Source organism: Protopterus annectens, chromosome 16.part0 (genome assembly GCF_019279795.1).
Source record: "Protopterus annectens isolate FY-2018-M chromosome 16.part0, PAN1.0, whole genome shotgun sequence".
NCBI classification, from domain to species: domain Eukaryota; kingdom Metazoa; phylum Chordata; order Ceratodontiformes; family Protopteridae; genus Protopterus; species Protopterus annectens.
This window is the reverse complement of record NC_056750.1, coordinates 837,439,768-837,465,250: the sequence shown is the minus strand read 5'-3', so window position 1 is coordinate 837,465,250 and position 25,483 is coordinate 837,439,768. Positions and strand designations below refer to the sequence as shown.

Sequence of the window (25,483 nt, the reverse complement as noted above, 5' to 3'; positions counted from 1 at the left end):
CTGGGCACAGTACTACAACAGCTCTTCTCTCATTCTTAGATACAGTCAATCTCACTCGTGATTCTGGAGAAATAGTATCCACAGTGGTTCTAGATCTCTCCAAAGCATTTGATACTGTTTCCCGTACTCATCTTTTGAGCCATCTCCCAAACCTAAATCTTTCTCAGAATACCCTCTCCTGGTTCTTAAGCTACCTGTCTGACAGATCTCAGGCTGTAAAATGAAAAAAAAAGTATCTCTTCTTTTCTCCATAACCCCACGGGTGTAGCTCAAGGATCCATTCTTGGACCAATGCTGTTCAATATCTTTATCAATACTTTTCACTCTGCTATTCCTAATGCCAAAGTAATCCAATATGCAGACAACTCAACTTTAGTCTGCTCTGCCTCTAATCTCCCTGAACTTCTAACAATGACCCAGACTGCCTTCTCTACCACAGAAGCCTGGATGCTCTAAAACCATCTTTCCTTAAATGCAAACAAATCCAAAATATTAATCTTCTAACCCTCAAAATCCTTCACTTTTGACAAAACCTCTTTCCAAGTTCTAAGCCAAAATAACTCTGCTACTGAATTTGTCCCCTTGCTAAATTACTAGGTGTAACTATAGATGAGCACCTAAAATATGACAACCACATACTTCAAAACATAAAGAAAACTCACCAAAAACGTGGTATGCTATATAGGAACAATCACTTTCTATCACCTCACACCAGACTTACTCTTGCCTCCACTTACCCTCTTTCACTCCGCTTTCCCTCCCTAATGTATGTTGCACCCCTTCTAACCAACCTATCTACATCCATCACCTCCAAATTAGAAAACTGGTATAACAAAATCTCCAAATTCGTCACTAACTCCAAAAACACCTCCCATCACTGCCTTGCCTTTCACTCTCTAGAACTTCCAAAATATCTGGACTACCTCCACCTCATCACAACTCATAAACTACTCTTCAACTCCACAAAATGCCCTGCCCTCAAAACATCCTTCTCCCCTATGTTCCAAATAGAGCTCTTAGATCTGCACATCAAAACTTAATCAGTGTTCATAAACCTAACCGCATGCCAGGACAACTACTCCTCTCCTTTTCCTTAGCCAAAAAATGGAATTCTCTTCCTCCTACTCTAAGAATAATGGAAAACATGGAAATGTTCAAAACACAGCTTCATTCCTACCTCTCCTCTATCCGGAAATGTACCTGCATTCTTCCAAACTAGCTAATTTCCCTCTCTCCTAATCACTAAAATGTCCATGCTTTATCCTATCTGCTAATGCTAACTTTCTTAAATGTGTTGGAATAAATAACTTCCACCAACAATCTACCTATCTTCATTGCAACCTTTCAACCTCAAAAGCCTGCTTGTTCTAATAAGTTACTACAAAGATGGCTTCAAGCTTATTAATGTCAACACCTTGATAATTACAATTGTTTTTTATGTTAATATTGTTAATACTGTTCTCTGCTTTGTATATAATCTTGTATTTGTACTGAGCATCTGTTGTGTACTTGTTTTCTGCAAAACTAGTTGTATTCTGAATCTTTGTTGGAGCTTTTCTCCCCAGGTCTACACTGAAAATGGGCTCACTGGGCCCAGTGGACTTTACCGGTCAACAAACTGGAAATAAATAAATACATTTACTACTATCATTTGTTATTACCATATTATTTGGTATTACCTCGGATGTTGTCTTTATGTATAATTTAATATTGCTTTGTTGTTAAATAACTTTTCATTTACATTATTTATTGTTGTGTTCCTCATTATATTATTTTTTAATTTATTTTCACTATTCATTGTTGTTTTCTTTTATCTTATTCATTACATTTGTTTGGGTTACTGTTTTATTTCTTTTATGTTTCTATTTGATTTACCAGAGTGCAACAAGGTAGGCTGGTTCCTGGCAATCCACCTGCCTTGGTTTCCCCCCCCCCGGCTGAGGCACTGGGGTCCAGCAGGTCAGGGCTGCAGCCTGGTGGTAACCCACCCACTGCTCCTGCACTACCTGCACATTCAGGTAGGTCCACCCCACAGGCCAGGAGTATGCCCCATCTGGGAGTGAAGGCAGAGGGGATGCCTATGTGCACAGCTGCCAGGCATGGTGCATAAGTGTGTATGGCAGACTATGGGCACACACCTACACCGAATGGAGAACATGCTGGCTACGGGTACTGGCATCAGCCACTATATCCACATGAGCAGTGAAGGTGCAGTGCTCACAGTCCCAAGGGTTTGGACTTGAGTCACACTGTTACCATATCTGATGTCCATGGGACCTGGATCCCCTCAACCCCTCCCCAATGAAGATTCTTACCTCCCTCTTGTATCCCTCACCAACTCTGTGTGTTGCCTTATATGTCTTGTCTGTCTGCAAATGCTTCCTTACCATCCCAACTTACCTTCTCCACACATACATATGGTCCTGCCCCAACATTCCACTCTCTCCTTAAAAAAAAAAAGGGGGGGGGCACCTGTCCTGAAAAAAAATATTATCCCATACATAACTCTTCATTTCACACGTGTGTCCACTGGACACACTTAATGTGGTCCAATTGGCTTGACAATGCACTTATGTTGTCATCATCCCTCTTTCTGGGGGGGGGGGTCACAGTCCAAATTTAACTAAAAATCTTTGCAAGTGCACAGTTGTTGCTGTAGAAGAAATAGATAGCTATGGTTCTTTCCTACGCCCTTCCTGCACATTCCTACCTGCTTTTCCCTGTTTTCCCCATGCTTGCACCCCATTTCACCACTTTCCTATCTCCCCAATATCCATTTCTTTAAAGAAAGTTTGCACGATGCTGAGCTATGTGCAGCATTGCTATGCTAAGCTAAGCTAAATGGCGGTGTATTATTACATGTATGTAAAAGCATAATAACCTCATTCAAAAAGTTCATCTATGTCTACCTATGCCCTGTTTTGAACCCAGTACCATCCAACTTGAAAAATAGTACAGCAACTCACCAAGCCACACAGCCAGTTAATTAGCACAGGTCTTGTAAGCAAAACATAGTAATTGTCATTTTCTCGTCATTAAGCACGATTGTGCAATGCTGCGCATCGCACAGCATCATGCAGCAAATCAGCTAAAAGATTAATGCAATAATAGAAATTTAACTGTGAATCTGGTAGAGAAATGCATCACTATAAAGCCATACACATAGTAATAGATACAAGTGAGGTATGTAATAGCAGTTCAATGTACAATTATCTGTACAACAAGTAAAAACATACCTGCTATATCACTGACTCTATAACTCAATCTGTAAAATGCTTTGAAAGCATTCATTTTTGGTTCATATGGTTCCGGGTTCAAATACACCTGTGTGTGCATTTAAAGTACATGTATGTGTACATCAGCATTATAAATTGCGATGTGTATGACTGTCTTATCACCTATTTATCCATTCAATGAAGTACAGATGGAATGTTTACTTTTAAATAATGGAGGTCAGAGGCCTACAGATAGGAACACATTTTAACTATTGCTATTACAACCCAAGAAAGTGCCTAGAATGTCAGGTTATGCATTAACATGACTTTCTACAGGAATTTGAAATAGGTAATTCAAATATGGCCCAGCAATTCCAGACTGCAGTCCTCAATAATTTGCCAGTGATATTTCAGACAACTATAGGTGTGAAAGTAACAGACATATATGGAAGTCATGCTAGAAGTAAGGGTTGCCAGCACACACTTTCCAGATCACTACCATGACATTACACATGATTTGGCAGTTGTTCGAGTGGTTGACATAATGGTTAATGTACCCTCTACCTTGTTCTAGGACACACCAAGCATGTTGCCTTTTACTCTGTTAATGATACCCTTGGCTGACATACTTATCTTAATTTCCCATGGGATGAGTTCCCTCAACCTGGCTCTGGGTGTTAGTCAAAGCTGCCACAGGTCCCACAGTTACTCTTCTATGTTGCCATCCTGAAACGGTTTCACCCTCTCTGTCTATACCTATTGCCAGCAGCAGCAGCAGCTTCAGCCTGTATCTCACACATCTGTATGTAAAAAGCAGCTGCAACAAACATTCCCTCTGTGGTGATGTTGTATCTTTACCCCACCAATTTCCACCCCAACACATGAGAAAGCAGATGGGATCTATATTGATGCCTTACATCTTGCTGAGTAGTTGCCTGGGATTGGCTGATTATACTGCAAATCAGCTGTGTAGGCTGCATTTAACATTTCTGAAGCACAGATTGGTTCAGAGGCAATCACCTGCTAATGAGAACCATCATAAAAAGGCAAATTTGTAGCTAGACAAACCAGTGTGGACAAGAATTAATTCTTATGTCTAACTCGTTGACACATTTCTTGTAGAGCAGGATCTTTCAACAGAGGAGTATTGTACTCCATCAGGTATGGAACTATTTTATTTCCAGCATGATGCATTTGTTTGAATATACATAGAGGGAATGGAGATTCCATCAGTAAGCCTTTTTATACTTAGGAAGAATGTGTAATACATCGTTAACCCTTTGTTTCACTGTACTGATGACATGGTATTGATCTCCAGCCTTGTTAGATGTAGAGAGGATGTGCAGTACACCAAGGGTTTAATGATATGCGATAACTAGGTAAGGTACACTTCAAAACATATAAAACTTATAAAATCTAAATTCAAAACATCGAGACCACAACATTTAAAACCCAAAACATCTAAAACCCATAACATCAAATTTCATAACATGGAAACTTTGCATCACAACATCGAACACTACAAGTCACACAAAAATATAATCCCCTGCACCTATGACAACTCCAAACTAACAAACACACTTTTTACTATGTTTCTGCAGGGGGGGGGCAAGCCCCCTCTATCCCACATGTGGGGGTCTCTGCCCCCCACACACCCCTGTAAATTAAATATACCAACTCCAAGATCACACTACATTGGGAAAAAGTTAATTTCCTAACCCCACTTTATCGCGATCACCATAAAGAATGTACACATAATGTCTATATCACTTACCTGTATAGCCTAAAAATCACATACAGAATGGCAAAATAAACACTATATAAATAGTATAAATTCCTACAATATATAAATAATAACTATATAAATAATAACTACAACATCTCATACTGATACCACAAGAATAACAGATTCAAGTATAACATTGACGTTTCATGATACCATATTATACATTTTCGATGTTATGAAATTCAATGTTATGAATTTTAGATGTTTTGGGTTTTAGATGTTGTGGTCTTGATGTTTTGAATTTAAATGTTATGAGTTTTAGATGTTTTGAAGTGTAACTCTAGGTACACAGGCCTCTGGGGTACTTCCTTTGATAGCAGTTGTAATAGTACACTGTTGTTTTGTTGGTACTATTGTTTATTTTTATTTTTTTGGGGGGGGGTATGTTTCCAGCTATGGGAAACACTACAATAGACTGCTGTGTTGGGTCTGTGAGCATACGTGAGTATCTGTCATGGCACAAACAGGAATATGTCACTATTGCTACTATCCTATTGCATCCACACACTTTTTTTTTTTTTTGGCCCACTGTTGAATATGAGATGTGTAATCAAGCAGTAAATACTGACAGCCTTCCTTTACTGCTGTATTCCTACATAGTTTACTCATACATATGTGATCCTCATATGTGATCTAATTTCTTTGTATTTCAGTAAACATTATGCATGCACGTTACAGGCTACCATTTTCTGAAGTGGGAAATGACCTCATCATTGAGGCATTGTGACAACATTATTAAGTAATGCTGTCCTGAGGAAGGGAAATAGGTCAGAATGTGCAGCCATGTGGGATGAACTGTTGCACAACGTTAATGCCATGGATCATCAAAATTGTAGCTATGAGAAGGTGCAACACCATGCTACAGACATGATCCATGCAGCAAGGAGGCGGGCAGATGACGTGGCCAGGGATCATCAGGTCACTGGTGGTGGGCCTGCAGCAGAACCTCTTCCCACAGCCACAGAGGAATTCCTGGCAAATCTAGCTATACATGACAGCTCCCAGACATCCATCAGCAAATATGTTGTGGACGTGGGGGCCACTTGTTCCTCTCAAGAGGAGATTCCAGGTATGCTTAGTTAGATTTGCGGTAGAACCATTGCATTCATCCTGTCAAGGTGTATACAGCTTTATAAGATTATTGGACGTATTACCCTCGTTATACTGTAACACGTGGTGCTGTTGCCATTACCTCTCCCTCAACCTTTTCCAGGAATGTCAGGAACTGGCAGATGCTGTGCTCTTGCTACTGATTAGCAGAAAATTGTTATGTCAGAGATGTAGATATATTTCAGTGTATTAGCGTGTCATCCCAGGCCTGCTGGCTGGCTTGATGTACTCTCTGCATAATTGTCAACTGTACAGATATTTCCTGAATGTCCACAGTTTAGACTCATATTCTGCTTTGTATGTATGACCATAGTGATTGACTTAAAAACTACTGGCAGGACATTAACGATTGCCATAACTGTCAACTGATTTTTGAAGAATGTCCATAGTGTACATAATTTATTTTTTTCATAAGATTGTTGTTTGCTGACTAATTATTTACAAATCATTACAGATTGGGGTTAGAAAATAATGTCCACGTGTCCTACTCTGTGAGGTTGGGAGGTATACAAGTCTGTAATAGTGACAGCAGTTTATACAGCTTAACATATACTGCACCATAGTAGTGCAGCTTTTAATGTATTGTTTTTCCTTTTTGCCACAGGTGAACAGGGAGGTTGGTCTTTGTCCCTTGTACCACCTGATGTCAGTGTCTCTTCAGATTCTGATGATGATGGTGGCCAAACTAAGGCACAGCTGTGGGTTGCATAGGCTGAATCAGCCACCCTCATTATCACTGTACACAGTCAGTAAGCCTATACATGCCCAGTCCCCTGAGACCATAGATATTGGACAGTTGGAGGGTCGGGACATTGAACAAGGAAGTGTGGCTACTGTGGCTTCACTGACTGTCGACACTGGCTATAGCCAAACTGCTGGTGAGCTTCCACACAGGTGGATTGATAGGGATGCTTGTAGAGGCCTGCTGCCCCTCCACCACCTGTTGCAGGTGTCTCATCATGTGTTACCCGGCATATGTTATGCAGCACAGTCTGGCATCTGTGACTACCTCCACCATATTGCTGATACCCTAGGTCAGTTTACTGACACAGTGGAAAGAGATAGGTCTGGGACGCACATTATCTGTGATGGAATGTCTGGTTGGAGTTGAGCATTGGCCTCGTGGGCATAGGTCAGCAACTACATCTGCTGAGAGTCAATGTGCCATGCCCAATCATGCTGCCATAGTGGCAGTAAATCCAGTGCTCCAGAGAGGAGTATGCTGTCTACACTAAGATGTAGCAGGCCATGGGCTCATGGTCTTGGGTGTTCCTGTGAAGGACACATACCCAGCAGACATCAGTCACCTTCAAGTAGTAGCACAGCATTTGAACCTGAGCATGGAGGTGCCAGTGCTACTCCTGGCAGAGCCAGTTCTCATGTTTGGGGCTGGAGACAATGAACTGTCAGCTCTACCATGCACAGCTCACAGCTGTGCAACATACAGACATGTAGGGCTAGCACTGAGCTTGGCTGTGTTCATGCAGACATTCACATGCCATTCACATTGAGGGCACCTACAGACACACACACAACACTTCCTTGGTGCATCTTGCCTGCTTCACTTGCTTAATCGCACACACACTTGCCAACCTATTGGGTTAGCCTAGGCCTCCTGCACCCCCACACAACACCCTGTGCAAGTGATGATATATGTGCCACATCCCTGTCATCTTACTCATTGGTGCAGGGAAATAATGCAGGGTGACTACATTACTATGATTTCCTTCCATCTGTTGGTGCTGTTGACATGCTACTTACACTGGTCATTTACAGATAGTGTACTTTATACTGTGTATAGCATAATAATTTGTGTATGTTACAATGGATGCTGTTGTATGGGCTGTGGAGTCACAAAATGAAATGTGTCTCATGGAAATGTGTATGTTTCTCTTTCAGGATTGTGTAGTACACACCTATGGGTACACATCTGCAATCAACCCATCAACGTCAGAGCACAAGATTGAATGTTAGCACAAAAGACAAATGTCATCAGAATGGTAATACAGTATTATGTTCAGTTTTGCATTTATTTTGCCATGGGTTCTGAGGTTCATAGCATGTGACTAGCGTAATGACCTGATGGTGATTAGTAGCATAGCTGTTGCATCATAATATAATGTTCAATGTCAGATGACATAGATGTCCAAGGTTTGTCTAACAAGGTCCACAGCAGCAATGATCAATGTTAGATAACATTATCACAGCAATTCATGCAGTCTATCCTTCAAAAAGGTAATGAAGGTTCTCTGCTTGACATGGATGTGAGGCCTACTGCAGAGGAGTATAACCTTTGAGAGATGTTCCTGTCCCTCCAACATGTCCTATATATGTCACACTGTACATTTAGGTTCCTGGAACATGCAATTGTAGTCCCACATTAGTTCACACAACTTCCATATGCTGTCTGGTTGTTTGAAAGGCATTGTAGCCTTGCAAGGCCAAACTTGAATAACTTTTATGTGACTGCACAGACATCCACATTTTTACTGCAAAAATTGCCTACAGAGAGTGCGTTTTATTCTGTGAGCCCTAAGGTTTTACCAGCATGACCCTTACTTTGCTGGAGTTGTACATTGTCACATTTGTAGGTCTGCTCTTGCGACCATGCCTAATGATGAGATTATGGTCCAAGCAAGTTCCGTATGTCTGCCAAAACAGCGTACTCAATCCATTATGTTATCCCACACTGTCAGGTACTGTTTGACCTTAGAATGACTCCATAAACATAATAACATCTTATATGTATGCAACACACATACACACACAGACACACACACACACACACACACACACACACACACACACACACACACACACACACACACACATACACACACAGACACACACACACACAGACACACACACACACACACTTGGCTGCAGTAAGAATAGAATCATTCCCTATCAAAGTTTACAGACTACCAAAAAGCCGGATTTATTGCACATGCCACAGCTCGAGTCTGACATTAACGTGACTTTAGATAATGTTATAGTAGACAACATCAGCAGGTCTTGAGGAGGACAAAAATCTGGTGGTCTGAATCAACTGAAAGTCCCCAACCAGTGCAAAACCATGCCATTGTGGAATTCACACTTATGGAGAGACATGCACAGTTGGCTGCAGTGAAAATAGAACCCCTACCTATGTTTACAAGCTACAGAATGCAATACTTATCCCACATGCCACAGCTCAAATCTGACATTAACATGACTTTAGGTAATCTTATAGTAGATGACATCAGCAGGTCTTGTGGAGGACAAGAGTTTGAAGGCCTCTATCAAATGCAAGCCCCAAAAAAGTACAAACACATACCAGTCTGACAGTCAGTGTGGGATTCACACTCGTTCTTTAAGAATCTGCACATCTACAAAGTATGTTGGAGTGAGATTAAAACATCTACCTATCTAGATTTATAGAAAACAGAAAACAGTACTTAACACACATGCCATGGCTCAAGTCTGCTTTATAAATGACTGCAGGTGAACTAATCCTAGAGGACCTAACCAAGCCCTGTGATGAACAGCTTGGAAGGCCTGCAGAGTCACATTGCTTCTTACTGTTATCTGCATCTAGTAGCATAGGAGTCAAAACTGTTTAGTAGCTTAACTACGTAACAAGAGTACTGTATTGAGCATATGTGTTTGTTTGCATTTGGATGGGCAAGCCTGTGGCCACAATCAATTTGCCATATCTATGAGTGAGCACACAACATTATACATTACACAACTTCTTCAGTTGTTGATGTATGTGTGCTGAAACCCAACAGACACAGAGGGTTATAGTAAATATGGGCATTGTTGGTGTAGATACAAGCAGATTGCTTCACAATATATGTACATATTTTTATACTGTGCCATACATTTTCAAGGTTTCCACATGCAGTCTTAGTGAGACATGCAGTCTGAAATCATAGGGCACTATAACTCTCCAGTGTCCAGATGATTGCAGCAAATCCACAGGTTGACACATATTTATGTGTGTTTCACACTAAATTGTGGTTTGCCATCAAATGCGGGATTATTTAGACATGAAGTGAGAGAAGACTGCCAGAAATCTAAACTTCAGTCTTCAAAATATTCCTACAAATGCAACACATGCTGTTCTATGCACTTCCACATTTTGTACATGCATTATTAGTAGACCCCTTACATTTGGTCTGTTTCCAACATTATCTGTGGCTTGGAGCAGCTTTTTTTTTTTTTTTTTTTTTTTTTGCAGCTATGAGTTGGGTATGTAGGGCACTATCTATCTATCTATCTATCTATCTATCTATCTATCTATCTATCTATAATGTTGAAGACTGCCAGCCTAGCCATACAGAATACTGTAGATCATTCTGTCATTTGTAAATATTAATGTAAGCCACAGGCTTGTTTTCTTAAATGTGAAAAGACTGCATTGGATATTGAACTGCAAAAATGTAACAACAGTGCACTCTGCTGTAAGAAAGCTAAGTCAAGCATTTTATGACTGTCTTTGATGTAAAAATTCAGAGCCGATATGTCTAGAGGGAGGCATCCTGCCTATTGTTTTAATACCAGAGTTTATGGCTAGAATTTGCATGTATAAATGTCCTTTATTGCTCTGGTTTCTGACCAGGTGTAAAGAATGTAAATGTAGTTTCTGTTAGCCTGGGAACACCAGAGATGTGTAAGGAATGGTGTCATGTAAAGCATCTCTGTGTTATCAATTTAAAGAGAAAGAATCAGAGAGCTCTGAGCATTTGTCTTGAGAACATCCAACATCACCAGCACTGTCTTGCTCTATATGTAAGTTATTTAGAACTGTGTTTTCTCTTAGATATAGCTAGGAAACAGGAAGATTAGACTAGTTTGTTTTTCCGTGATGTCAGAACTTTTGTTACTGTATTATTTTACGTATTTATCTGTGATCTCTGAAGTCTTGACTAGCACTGTAGTAAGAAGTATTGTCTTGTGTTTTTATTATTTATTATGAAATATTAGTAAACCTTTCAACTGTGGCTGTTTTATGTGGAGTTAACTTAAGCTGTAGAGTGCATTGCATGTATATAGTGATACTGTACCAAGTCACTCCTAATAAGCTCTGCTGTTCAGTCACAATTACCATTTGGATAATAATATTGCACAGTAATAATTGGATACTCTTTTAAGGGCCTTTGAGTAGCTGATAAATATTAGTTTGTGGTGGCAGCTGGTACTACCTTTTAGACTGGGCAGAAAAGGGGCACAGCTAGAGAACCTGTACCAGCCTTCCCCAGGAGTGTCTGTGTCATTGTATATAACTCTTATCTCAAAGTGTGTGTATGTGTGTCAGCTACTTGGGCAGGGACATGAAGCACTGGTTGGACAGAGAGGGTGCTGAAAGTTTTAGCTTGCCCACTAGGCTGAGATCTGGACTCTATAGCTGTGCCAGGATCGGGGAACTGGAGAGAAAAGGAGAAACCAGCCCCAGACTGACTGCGATCTCTGTGTGCTCTTAAGAGAAATTGTACTTTACTGTGTGTGTATTTATTATCCTTTCCCTGTATGGACGCCCCTCACTGGTGTTAGTGGTGAGGATTGAGGCTTCTTGATTACTGGGCCAGGGCACGGGCATCACAGTGTGTATAGATGTGTTTATGTATATATATTTATATATATATATATATATATATATATATATATATATATATATATATATATATGTTCATATCGACATTTCAAGTCACTATTTCGAAGCGAGGCATCGACAGTTGAAAACGACAGTACATGTACAGTACAGTGCTAACATGGGTCCTGCAAGGGGGAAGTATACTGTACCCATACTAAACTCCGCAATATCATATCCTTTACTTCCCCCATGCAGGACCCATGTTAGCACTGTACTTTTGTATACATGTACTGTCAATGTTTTCAACTGTCGATGCTTTTGTTTCGAAATAGTGACTTTCGTTATTTGGAAATGTCGATATATATATATATATATATATATATATATATATATATGTGTGTGTGTGTGTGTGTGTGTGTGTGTGTGTGTGTGTGTATTATATTTGTTTATTATATTTAGAGAGAGACAGATATGTATGTGTGTGTGTGTGTGTGTGTGTGTGTGTGTGTGTGTGTGTGTGTGTGTGTGTGTGTGTATATATATATATATATATATATATATATGTGTGTATATATATATATATATATATATATATATATATATATATATATATATATATATATATATATAGGTTTACCTTTAAAACCGCGAAACACAACTGGGTGAGTACGATATGGTCGAACTACCATTTTCAAGTTGGCATATATGTGAACTGAAAATGTGCGATTAAATAAAGGTCGACTGTTGAATGCAATTCGATGTTTAAACAGTCACACAAATGCAGTACGACCTTAAGTACAGTCGCATACGTCATAACGTGCATTTTGTTTAACATTTCCCTACAAAGCTTTCATGTGTATGTTGTTGGAGGGGTTCACTAGTGTTGTAAAACCTCAAACTTGGACGCGGAAGGGACTATGGAGGTAATTGTATATGCAATGTATGAGAGAAAGCAAGTAAATTGAAATGGCATATATGAGAAATACAATTTCAAATGTTTGCAAGCTGTGTTTGTAATCATGACCGGTATAGTTTCGCACTAAATATACTTGTAAGTATATGAAATTTTAAGTAGCCATACCATCTCAAAGTAAGAGTGTTTAAAATGTTGTCACATTTCTAGCAGATATGAGGTTGTAAACAGTGTTTGAAAGGTGGTGTCTACAATGGACATGTTTACAGTAGTGACTGTTTATACCATGTATTGCAGGCTGGGGAAGGAACTTCGCAAGAATATACACCAGGCACAGTTAATGCAGTATACAGCACAAGCAGGACTCAGAAGGGTCGGGAAATGTTGCTAGTGGACGGGTATCAGTACTACCAGGAAAAGGCTGTTGAGGTCAAGCAATAATGGTGTTGCACAAGAAAAAATAAAGAAAGGTGTAAGGGTAGATGCGTAACTGAAAGAAATATAAATGGCTATAGGCTGCTGAAAAGCACAGCACATTACCCTGCCCCCGATGTAGTGCAAGAGGAGGTGCTGAGGGTAAAAGAACAGTTGTAACGATGTGCTGCGCTATCTGTGGAGGATCCCTGCAAAATAGTGATGAAGTCCTAGCTTCTACATCAAGTGATGTTGTCAATGAGTTACCCAATACAAGTGCCCTTAAACAAACCATTGGGAGGCAGAGGTATAGGAAGAAATTGGAAATATGTAATGGCTTCAAGTATCTTAGGGGACTGAGTGCTGACATGCTACCTTTGAGGACTGGTTCCTTTATTATAAAACATAGTGCGGAAACTGAAATTGATACAAATGTTGTTATAACCACCAGGGATCATTTGAATATGCTTTGCGAGTCAGAATACCTCATGGCAGATGGGACTTTCCCTATTAGCACTACTGAATGTAAACAAGTATATACATTACACTGTGATTGACAGGTGGAATCAACAGAAAGGTGGTACCTGTAGTGTATGCCCAGCAAAAGTGAAATATGTTATGATATGTTTTGGAGAATTGTGTTGCAATTGTGCTGTGAACATGATTTTAGATTGCTTCCCAATATGGTGTTAACTGATTTTGAAAGAGCTGCAGTGAATTCCATTCAGAAATATTTGCCTAACACATTAACCAAAGGCTGTTGGTTCCATTTGTGCCAAATTGTGTGGAGAAACATTCAACGTCTACATTTGGCAGGACACTTTGGTACCTCTATCTCCTTTGCAATACTATGCAAGGAAATACCTGCATTAGCATTCATTGACCCTGGGGAGATATGTAATACCTTTCATGAAACTGAAGCTGATATGCCAGAAGAGGGTAGACCATTGTGTAATTTCTTTAAGGAAACCTATATCTATGGCAGGCCACGCCGCTATGGTATGACGGGAAACACAAGTGAACGTGTGCCTCCTTTGTTTGATTGCACCTTTTGGAATCAATATGACACCTGTGGTATGAGCTACCCTCATAGCCAGAATGCAGTTGAGGGTTGGCACAGGTGGCTTTGTAGTTTGTTGGGTAAAAAAAACACTCTATATGCTAGACATACTGCAAGCTGTGCGACTTGAGCAAAACCATGTTGATGATTTGAGACGTAGGATACTGTTATGTCTGCCTTCCTCACCAAAACATAGGAGATTATTGGATAAAAAAGCATCCTTTACAAATCTCCTAACAAAACGTACTGAATTCACCCCTAGGGGATTTGTTAAACTGGTCACAAAATACTGCTCATTCTCATAATTGTAGTCTTCTTTACAATAAACTATCTGGATTACTTCACTACATAGGCGTACACTGGGAAATAAGGCAATTCTGACAGTCATATTTTCTTTATTCTAAACACGGAACTTGAATGTGGTACATTCGTGGACAGAATCACTATTTTGTTTGCTTTGACGTTCATGGCATGATGATAAACACACGGAGATGCTTGTGGTGGTGCTATGTCGAAAATAAGCGAAAAAAAATTCCACTAAATGTTTTTCAACATTTTTTGTCTTTCACATTGTAACTTTCGCTTTTACAAGTCGTCGTTTAGCATACACGCACATGTGCAATTCGCCTATTTAAAGGTAAACCTATATATATATATATGAGTCTACTTTGTTTTGTTGAATCTTATTTTACTGAATTTCATTTTGCCCTGACCACTTCGCTGAAAACTCAAATTACTGAAAACTCATTTCACTGAATCTCATTTCACTGTACTGCAGTTAGTATATATGACACTGTGTAGAGTACTGTAAGGCAAGTAAAAGTTATATGCCCTTTTCTCCACTGTAGTGCGATCCTGTAGTTAGTATATATAGTTGGGGGGTGGGTACAGCCCCCACATTGGGGGATGTGGGAGGTGTAGCCCCCCACTTACTTTGAGTACATATTGTCTTCTGGAGAGAGTTAGTCATTGTTTAAAATGTATTGTTTTGAAGTTTTTGGTAAAATACAATATAAAACAAACAAGGTGGGGGACTATGCCCCTCACCACCCCAACTATATATACTAACTCCAGGATCGCACTATAGTGGGGAAAAGGGCATATACCTTTTACTTGCCTTACAGTACTCTACACAGTGCCATATATATATTAACTGCAGTTCAGTGAAATGAGATTCAGTGAAATGAGTTTTCAGTAATTTGTGTTTTCAGCAAAGTGGTCAGGCTGTGCCCCCCACACACACCCCCAACCATATATGCTAACTCCAGGGTCACAGTACAGTGATGAAAAGGGCATATATACGTTACTTGCCTTATAGTTTTCTACACAGTGCCATATATACTAAGTTCAGTTCAGTGAAATGAGATTCAGTGAAATGAGTTCTCAGTAATTTGTGTTTTCAACGATTTTAAAGAAATTGCGAGAGGAGCAGGGGATTTGCATTCTGTTTAACTAAGTGTACAGGAATGTGTGTTGGCATGTTTGGAGCTGTTTGCATATTACTAAGCAGTGTGTAAGTGGGAGGAAGATTGCTTAAATCAGAGACTTACTATTACAGAACCTAAGACTCCAGCCCACTCCTAGCTGTACTCCAGGCTGGGATTTTGTTTGTTTCACAGTCTGACCTCTGTCCCTGTTTCTACATTGCTGCACTTCATGCAAACTGGCTAAGACTTATTAAATAGGTTGTAAATGTGGCACAGCACACAAATGTGGAATTATTATAAGAAAGATATTAATAATAGTATAGCACACACATAGTCCCAGCCTGTAAAATGCAACTTATTGCTAGTTTACATCCACGACATCTGCTTATCTCCAGATTAGAACCCTGAGCACCATCACACAAGCTGACTGCCTTAGTCCTTTGAGCCACAGAAGCAGCTTGACAGAAAGGGGAGGGGGGCATTCATCACACCACCACCTGCATGAATATGTACATTGCTATTCCTTAGTTACCCAACGCATACAATGCAAGTTCAAATTCTGTATTACTGTCCTGAGATTATGTGGCATACTAAGTGTGTCAAATGCTCATATAGCATAGATAAGTTACTGTTATGGCAGTTTCAAGGGGACATTGTTGTTTTGAGGGGTGGGGGAACAAACCACATGTTCTGTGATGATACACACTAGTCTGACTATCATTTAACCTCACTTCCTAACATCTCTCTTGAATGATGTACCAATATTCTGTTGCAGTAGGACTGCATGAATATTCCATGCATGAGGCCTACTGATTACAGATGGAGACATGATAGCAGAATAGGTGTCTGAGTCTCCTGTGGATGTAATTTCTGTCCAAATACCCCACTATAGTTACCTGCATAATGTACCAGGACCGTAGCTACAATGACATATCATAATAATCCACTAGAATACTGTGTAGGATACTGACTTACCTTGCAAATGCAGCAGTTGACACAAATATAGTTCAGTGGTGACTATCTGATGCAAGCAGTACACAGCCAATACATGGATAGGTACAGGATGTGTGAGTTGCTTGTCATCAATTTTAATATATGCAAGTGAATAGGAGAAAGGTACTAGCCCTAGGTCCCTAGGTTGTCAGGGAATGTGCTATGCATTGTCTCTTAGCCAAAGAAAAGGCATACAGAGCATGCCTACATCTGCCTAATGGGACATCAGCAGGGGGCTCCTCCTCTAAGTCCTCCTGTGACTGTGGCTGTGGTGACCTAGGCACTGGTGGGAGGTTGTGTATCCCTTCCCTGTTCTGATCCTGCTGCAGCTGTTTCTGCAAGATCAGACTGTGTAGCATAACACATACTGTTATTATTTTTGCACAATGTGCATGGAGTATATTGTAAGGCTCCACCAGTTATATAGAGGCACCAGAACCATGACTTCAGAAGCCCAAACACACCCTCTATGATGTTCCTAGTTTGTGCATGTGCCTCATTATGGCGTTCTTCTGTGGGTGTGTGTGCATTTCTGATGGGTGTCATCATCCACAATTCCAGATCGTAGCCAGCATCCCCCCAGTAAATGGCCCTTTGGGATGTCCCCCTAGCAAACATGTGGTACAGCTGTGATGTGTACCAAATATTGGGGGTCATGATAACTGACAGGGTTGCCAGCAGACACATTCATGATAATCCATTGGGCATTGCAAATGACCTGGCAGTTGGAATGGTATCCCTTGCAGTTAATATAGATTCTACCCTGATCTCCAGGTGGTGCTGATGTGTACATGAGTGCATGAGTGCAATCTATGGCACCCAGTACTTCAGTAGTGTGCTGCATGGTATAACTGTTGCATATCGCTTGCCCTCACCTCAGGGGAAAGGGGAAAATATATGTGTTCACTGGCATGTGGGAGCATAGCATCCAAGAACTGATGGAGTATCCTGAATACTGATGCCTGTGACACCCCATCATGTCCCCATTTGGTCTCTGAAAAGTACCTGTAGCTAGTATCTTAAGTGATACAAATACCTTAATTTCAACTGGGGTGGGTTCTGCTCTGTTAGTTCTGGCTCTGAGTTGAGGTGGCATAGCTCACTGAGTTCTTGTAATATGTCCCTGTACACCCTGTAGCACTCTACAATTTCCAGCGCATGTAGCTCCTGTAAGGTTACCCTGGGACTGAACACTCTTCTCCTTCTCAGTCTAGGTCTGTTGTCAGCAGCACCAGCCGCACTGACTTCAGCATCTAACACATACAGATGTAACAGACCTGTAGCAGACCTGCAGCACAGCCTAGCATTATCTCAGTTAAAATTTCCGAGTCTCTATTCCAATGATTCAGAGTATTGATGGAAAATCAGAACATAGTGTGTATGCATACTTTATACAGTTCTGGAGTAGGTCCACAATGTGGGATTGGCTAATTATGATGTAGTTCACCTGCTTAGGATATAATTGACATGATTTAAAGGCCCTGCTTTAGTGCATGACTCTGTGCTGTGCACAACATCACATTAATTGAATACATCTGGTTTCCATTTATAGCTATTTAGTTCATGACTGGGACATGGGTGGTCTGATCCCGCAGACAAGCTAAGCTACAACCAAACCATTTGTGGTAAGCAGCTGTCTGCACAAACATGTCCACTAAGCCGAAAAAACTACTAAAAGTGACATGACACCCCTCCCCCCGATGTCATCCACAGGGAATATAAGCACTGTGTAGGAGCCTACATGAAGTAGATATCCATACACAGTTGCTCCCTTTAGTGATTCAATACATCCACAGCATTTACCCCTCATTTGCATGATATTCGTGCTGACAGCCTAGAAACTACATGGTTCATAGCCCTGTAAGCTGGTTGACAGTATGACAGAACAATTGTGCAGACCTGTGGCACGGTCTTACAGTACTTTTGTCTAGAGTACATTATACTGTTCTTTTACATATTTTTTTATTTTTATTTTTATGTTAAACATGTTTGAGCAATGTGGCACTTAGTGCAAACATGCAGGAATTAAAAAAAATAATATTAATTTGGCATAATTCCTGCTCTTTTCAGATACCCACAGTGAATGAATCAAACATTTATGTATGGGATCTTACCTTTTTTGGGGAGTTATGTCCATATTTGTTGACTTTTACATCCCCTTCTTTCTGTGTAGACTCCTGTATGTGGAGAATTTCTGCGTACACTACTAATACAGACATGGAGTCTACACGGATGCATTACGGGTTGTTGGATCACTCCACTTGGTTAATTTGCTTAAAATTCAGCTACATAAGGGAAATTTTCCTTGCATGAAAGGTTCCATAGTTGCGCATGTGTGTCTGATTGTCCGCCACTACACAGAGTTTATTGAATCGTTTGGGCACAGAAAAAAAAATGTGTAAGCTTTCTTGAATATGCACTAGAGTTTTTGAAAACAAAAAAGGAGATGAAGGAAAATGTGTTTTGAAAGCTGGGTGAGGCAGACTGCAGATGAAAATAGAATCAGAAAAATGTTAAAAGAAAGTCTGCCTCAGGGAAAAACAACTGATGCAATTAAAGTGCATATCACGCATACATTTGTGTGCTTATGTACATAAATGATGGTTAATCCGTGCAGGAAGACGTAAGTAAGTTTTAAAGCCGTCAGCAGGAATGTTTGGTTTTTCCAAGTAGCTTGAAATAGTGAGACTAAAAAGGGTGAACAGCAGAAGTGAGACAGGATATACTGCAACTAAATAATAATGAAGCAGTCAACTGTCATAGTTTAGAATTTATGTAAACAAAGGAATGAGGTGGATGGAAACAGAATTATGTACAGAAGGTGTTTAAAGTTTGAAATGTACACAAATATCACAGCTAGTATGCTGAAGATTCTAGCATGTGTAAGCAGAGATGGATTTGGGCCAGGCTGTCACAGTATGTCTGTTAAAGCAGTTTCATTACTCCCTGACATTGGGATATTACACAGGAGACTGGAAAATCATAAATATCATCACCACTGATATCACTTGGGAACCGATGAAACACTTACAATTATGCAAATTTATTTACAACAAAATTTAGTGATAGCTGGGTTTCATTGTTCTCGTGATTTTTCAGGTCAATAAAAAGAAAATGTATGGAGGATCTGACTCATGACACACCTGGTAAGCTTTGTTTGTTTTGTTTCTTTGCTTGTTTATTTATTTAACTAGGGAAATCCTGCTGTCCAACCCTTGCACGGGATGCCATATTTAATGACATGTACTCAAACACCAGAAGAACATAATCAGCCCCTTACCTTGAGGTTCACATGTCTGAAGCTATAAGTCCATGTCCAATAGCTGGAATATTAAGGCATTTTATTTTATAGCAGTTAGATACTGGCTCGTCAAACAAGGAACAGTTAACAACTATTTAATAACCATACCTTTCTAGATGTTTTAGTATATATTACATATACATAATGATAATGTTACTCCCTAGTGGACTTAAGATTGACATGCAATGAATAGACTTTAAAACAGTTGTTCTTCCTTTAAATACTTAGTGGAGAAAAAAAACATAAGTTATAATTTAGCCAGCAGAGGTACTCACTGGTGTGTAGCTTGTCTGGTTTAACACGTTTACGGCAGAGGTGCTGTGCCCTGCATAATTAAAAGATAAATACATGAATTATATAGATACAGATGGGCATTAATGATTACATTCTAATTCTAGCATTCCAAGATTATCTGTCATGTTTTGTTCTGAACTAAGCTAGTGATTGTTACATCATTCCACATTTTACTAGAGTATAAATATGCTCAGTGTAAGTTTGGAGTGACCTCTAAAATCATGCATGCAGAGGAATGTGGATTTCAAGCTGACATAGAAACCTAAGTGTGGAGAATTTCAATCTTCTTGATAAAAATATTAAATACATTTAAACTGTGGTCCTGGCTGCCTGACTTGACAGACATTCATGCAGAGTGAAGAATCTCACTTTTAAATTCACCACAAAAAACTATTAAACAAATCATTCTCTGAGAAAAGAAAAAATAAAGAATTTGGCACAATCTCCAGATTCCATTATTGTTACACATACTATGGTAAGTACACAAAGAACTATTTCATTGTGCATTATTTCCCTACTTAGTTTCATAGTACATAAACATCCACACATCTACTGGTCTGCATTGTCCATAATACACTTAAAATCAGTATATCCCATACTCTGTCTTCATTAAATCCCCTAAATATGCCCCATAAGCTATATTGTCCTTTGTAAGGTTCTGTAATCCTAGAATTTTGTTTCAAACAAGCCCAGAAACAGTTTTGTTTGCATAAAAAAGCATTCTGTTGTTTCTTCTCATCCTATTCTTTACAACTGCACTTTTAAAACTGAAGCAGAGTACCCCTGCATTACCAGGCTATAATTCATACCACACCTTTCGGCTACCTAACCTGGATCAAAACACTAAAGGCGGAGACATGTCCATATTCATTAAGGATATCTACACCTCCAGGCTAGTTACTTAGCATAATGCATCCGAGATTATCCAAGTGCAACTAACTCTGGGCAAGACCGCAGAACAAATTGTAGCTTGCTACAGATCCCCTACCATGCCCCAGGATTCTCACTCCTCATTTCTTGATACACTTGAAAATATTAGGGTACAACCTAACACCCTAATAATGGGCGATTTCAACTACTTCACCATTAACTGGGAAAACTACTCATGTACCAACTCTTGTGCTAACATTTTCTGGAATTCATAAATTCCAGTGCCTTGGATCAACTTATCCACACCCCCACCAGGGGCAGCAATATCCTAGACCTGGTTATTAACAACATGGGCAACCAGTGCTCCACACCAGAGGTCAGTTCCTCATTGGTCAGATCAGACCACAAGCTAATCACCCTAGACATCCACATCCCTCCCCCACCCCCCATTAGGGAAACCACAGTAAAAAATTTCTCCAAAGCCAACTTCACACTTCTTAAGACAGAAGTGGCAAACTTCATGACACCCATGCTGACAGACAATAGAGGTATGACTGCTGAATCCTACACAAATGCATTTTATAAGCACTTACATGAGTGCATGGATCATGCAATCCCTAACAGAGCCAAGATGCTATCCTCCAAAAAAAGGAAGCCAATTTGGTGGTCCCCTGCCATAAACAACCTCTACAACAGAAGAAGGAAACTGTTGCCAAAAAAGAGTAAAATCCCATGACTGGAGAAACTCCCTGGTCAGCCTCAGTAAGAAACTGAGATCCCTCATAAAATCCTCCAAAGCTAGTTACAAAAACAAAATCGCCACAGACTCTAAAGACAACCACAAAGCATTTTATAGCTATGTCAAGAATCTCAATGGCAATGCTCAAATATGCTCCGAGTTACAGCACAATGGCACTAAATATACAGAACCAACTGATATTGCCAACATCCTGGCTATCTGAACCTATCTGGTTCAGTGCTAACTTTACCCCCCTGTCATTCCCTAAAGGGCCCATCTCTATACCAGAAGAATGCGGAACATATCATCATGGAACTTATAAACAATGACATTGGTAATCTAGATCATGTCTCCTAAACCTGACAGACTTCTTTGAAGCAGTCACTGGAATTATAGATAAACTCACTAAACTAGGTATAAATCCCTATGTCACAAGATGGGTTGCCAACTGGCTCACTGACAGAATCAGACCAGTGACAAGTGGAGTACCACAGGGTTCAGTCCTGGGTCATCTCCTGTTTGGTATCTACTTCTCTGAAGTACGGGCTAACACAGAAGATCTTTGGCTAACGAAGTTCGTAGATGACTGCAAACTAGGAGCTAGGAGCCATAATCAAAACTCCAAAAGATGTGGACATCCTACGACAGATGTCTGGTGTCAAAGCCATGGCCTCAAGCTCAATGCCAAAAAGTGCATTGTCATCCCTTTTGACTCTGTACCCATGACCACATAGGCGGTAGTCTACTTAACACCGAAAGTGTGATAAGAGACCTTGGGACACAGGTGGACAGTAGTCTCTCCTTTGATAATCACATCGCCACAGTAGTCAGGAAATCCTTCTATGTGGCACACCTCATCACAAAGGTTTCATCCAGATAGAGTACAATGCCCCTTTTGGTATGTACCTCACAAGACATCTACAACAACTGGAAAGGCTGCAGAAATACCTCACAAAGAGGATTACCGGTCTCAAACAGATGCCTTACGCTGACCGTCTCAAAAAACTGCAGCTTTACTCCATTGCATATCGCCTGCTCAGAGGTGATCTCTGCCTAACACACAAAGCTATGTCAAACCCAGAGCTTTTGGGCATGCTCATCTTAAAAAAATCCCAGTCCCTATGAGCTACATGCTCTAGGGACCTAAACCTTCTCACCACAATAAACAGAACATGCTGGAGGGATAGATTCCTGTCCCAGAGATTTCCCATACTCTGGAACAAACTACCTATCTATATCAAACAAAGCTTCTCATTAGCACTCTTCAAGAAAAATCTTGATGATTGGATGGGAGATAGGAAATTCACCTCGGGAATCACTTCTGTGGCTCTGCTCGACAGTGGCACAGATAATTTTCTTGGGTGGCAAAAGCCATGGTACCTTTTGGCTAGGCTTATATAGGCCCTAGGGCCAATAGCCTAGTACCTACCTATGAACCTATGAAGCCTGCAACCATAGCTCTCAGCTGTCCAGATTTTCACAGAATGTCCAGATTTTTGCCTCATTTTTGTCTGTTTCTCATAAAGTTTCTGGTTCTCTGGCAAATTAGTGAAGACTGAATCACTACATAATGACAGATAAGTTTCGGACTACATGTCAGTCAGAAAATGCATGGTATCACTAAACCTTTTATGCAGTGGGTTCTGTGCATTCTAACTTTCTAACTTAAGTGATCAATATTTAAAATGTGTCCTTATTTTGGGCCATTGCCCCCATTATATTTGTCTTTGTCCAGATTTATTGTGCTAAGAGGTTGAGAGGACTGCCTGCAACTGTGGCATAGAGGAATAAAGCCCTGACCATGGCCTGTGTGACTCAAGTTCATTTAGTAGCTTGGATGCTTGATGGCACAGGCTTGGAGGATGAGGTGCCCATCCTGATATGTAGGGTAAACTCTCAGACATATCCTTGCAGATTTCTGGTAGAGAGTGGGAAAATGCAAAGGGGTATTGTACTGTAAGAGAGGAGTCATGCCTGAGGCACATTTAGATACATGGCCAGAATGCCACAATGCCCACTGCATTCCAGTCCCTGAGTGTGGTTCAAGAGCATGTAGCAGCAGGGAATTCAGCTGCAAAACACTTTTGGGCAACAGTATGATGGTCTCCTGGGTTTCTTGACCTCATTAGCTGTGGACTTAAGTCAGGATAAGCCTGTGAGAGGTTAAGGTGACTCTGGTGGACAAGTGGATGAGGATAACACCTACAGGAAACCAATGGTCAACTAATAGGGAGACAAAAAAGACAAAACATTTATACTTTTATATGCTTTACTACCTTATTATACAACTGCCTTGCTAAATGCAGGCTTTCTGATGTTCTTAATACCTGTACAAACCAGTTATATATTTTTATTTAAAATGCATTTTACCTTTTAACAGTTTTGCAACTGAGAGATCTAATTCTGTCAGTGAAAATATTATTTACATTTTTATAATTATTATATTATATGTAGTGCGTGAAGTGCAGTGATTATACTGTGATATTCAGAAAAGGCAAACCAGTTAAATGCCAGAGTGTTAAGTATCCCATGCTTAGGTTGTTAAGGTCGGGTCTATGTCTCAGCAGTAAGATCTGCATGTACTGACTACCAAATGGCAGTGGCAGAGCTAAAGATTTGTTTCTGCCTGCTGTCTGTACACTTAACATGTCCCTAACTTCCTGTAAAAATAACTTAGTTGCCAGAATAACAGGATGTTTTCCTGCATAATGTGAAGGATACAGACTCTGAAACTCGATATATGTCATTATTCAGTCCTTGATGGTCTGGACATTCTACAAAAAATCGAGACAGTAGAGAGGCATTAAATGTAAGCGTAAATATGATGGACTGCATTATACTGCCTTTCTAATAGGATCCACTAAGTATTTTATGGCTTTGAAAGGCAACAAAACACCTGGCCTGTGAGCAGATAAATCTCCATGCACTACCAAGAATTGCAGAGATGCTAGGATTCACCTCCAGAGTTTTGTTCTCAGGGTGAATTTCTGGCATCCATGTTTCAAACACAATAAACAGGTTATGATTGGCCCACTGATCACAATTCTCTATATTATGATTTGCTATTTCTCAAGTTCTGTCAGCCTTGAAGAATGTTTTTGCAATAGCCTGCATTTTCCCTGACAGCCTGTTGGCCCTAAGAAAGCAGACAGATTGTATAATGTTAATCTGTCTTTCAAGTTTTTATTCACTAATCCTAGGCCTGACCCAGCAGCTATAGCTTTAGTAAACCCAGCTACTGCTAAACATTTTGTTAATGCTAATCCTCTTGCATCTGGGAAAGCTTTTGATAAGTTTACAAAAAAATGTATGTTTCTCCAGCTTTGATATTTAGAATTCTAAGCTGTAAGACTCATATGTTGAAGTTTATTATAATTGTGAAAGTATTTTCATTCCTTCTTTTCTAAGCTGATAAAAAATAAACAGTCTCAGCAGAATGCTGGTAAGCAGATATTTAAAAAAGCAATGGCAGGGAGGTTTCAAAAAGATAGAAGGAATTCTCCAGAACAAAGGATAGTTAAGTCAGAATAAACATATGAGGGGCATTGTCCTCCCTCTCATCCTTGCATACCTTTCAACTGTCAAGATTTTTGCAGAATGTCCAGATTTTTGCCTCATATTTTTGTTCTGCTCCTCATAAAATTTATGTTTTTCTGGTAAACCACTGAAGAATGAAGTCACTAATTAATGACATGCATATTCTTCATAAAAATGCATGCTAAGACTTTTATTCTAGCAAGATTCTGAATTTATAAGAGAAACATTTAAAATCTATCCCTATTTTTG

General features: G+C 39.9%; 1 protein-coding gene across 1 annotated transcript in view; it reads right to left on the bottom strand.

Annotated features, from left to right (window-relative positions):
• Positions 1 to 25,483, bottom strand: part of LOC122790665 (hyaluronan mediated motility receptor-like) — a 761,750-nt gene that overhangs the window by 243,194 nt on the left and 493,073 nt on the right. The window contains exon 18 of the mRNA XM_044058189.1: positions 20,070 to 20,119. Coding sequence (XP_043914124.1) covers positions 20,070 to 20,119 — 50 coding nt within the window. The remainder of the gene's footprint in view (positions 1 to 20,069; positions 20,120 to 25,483) is intronic.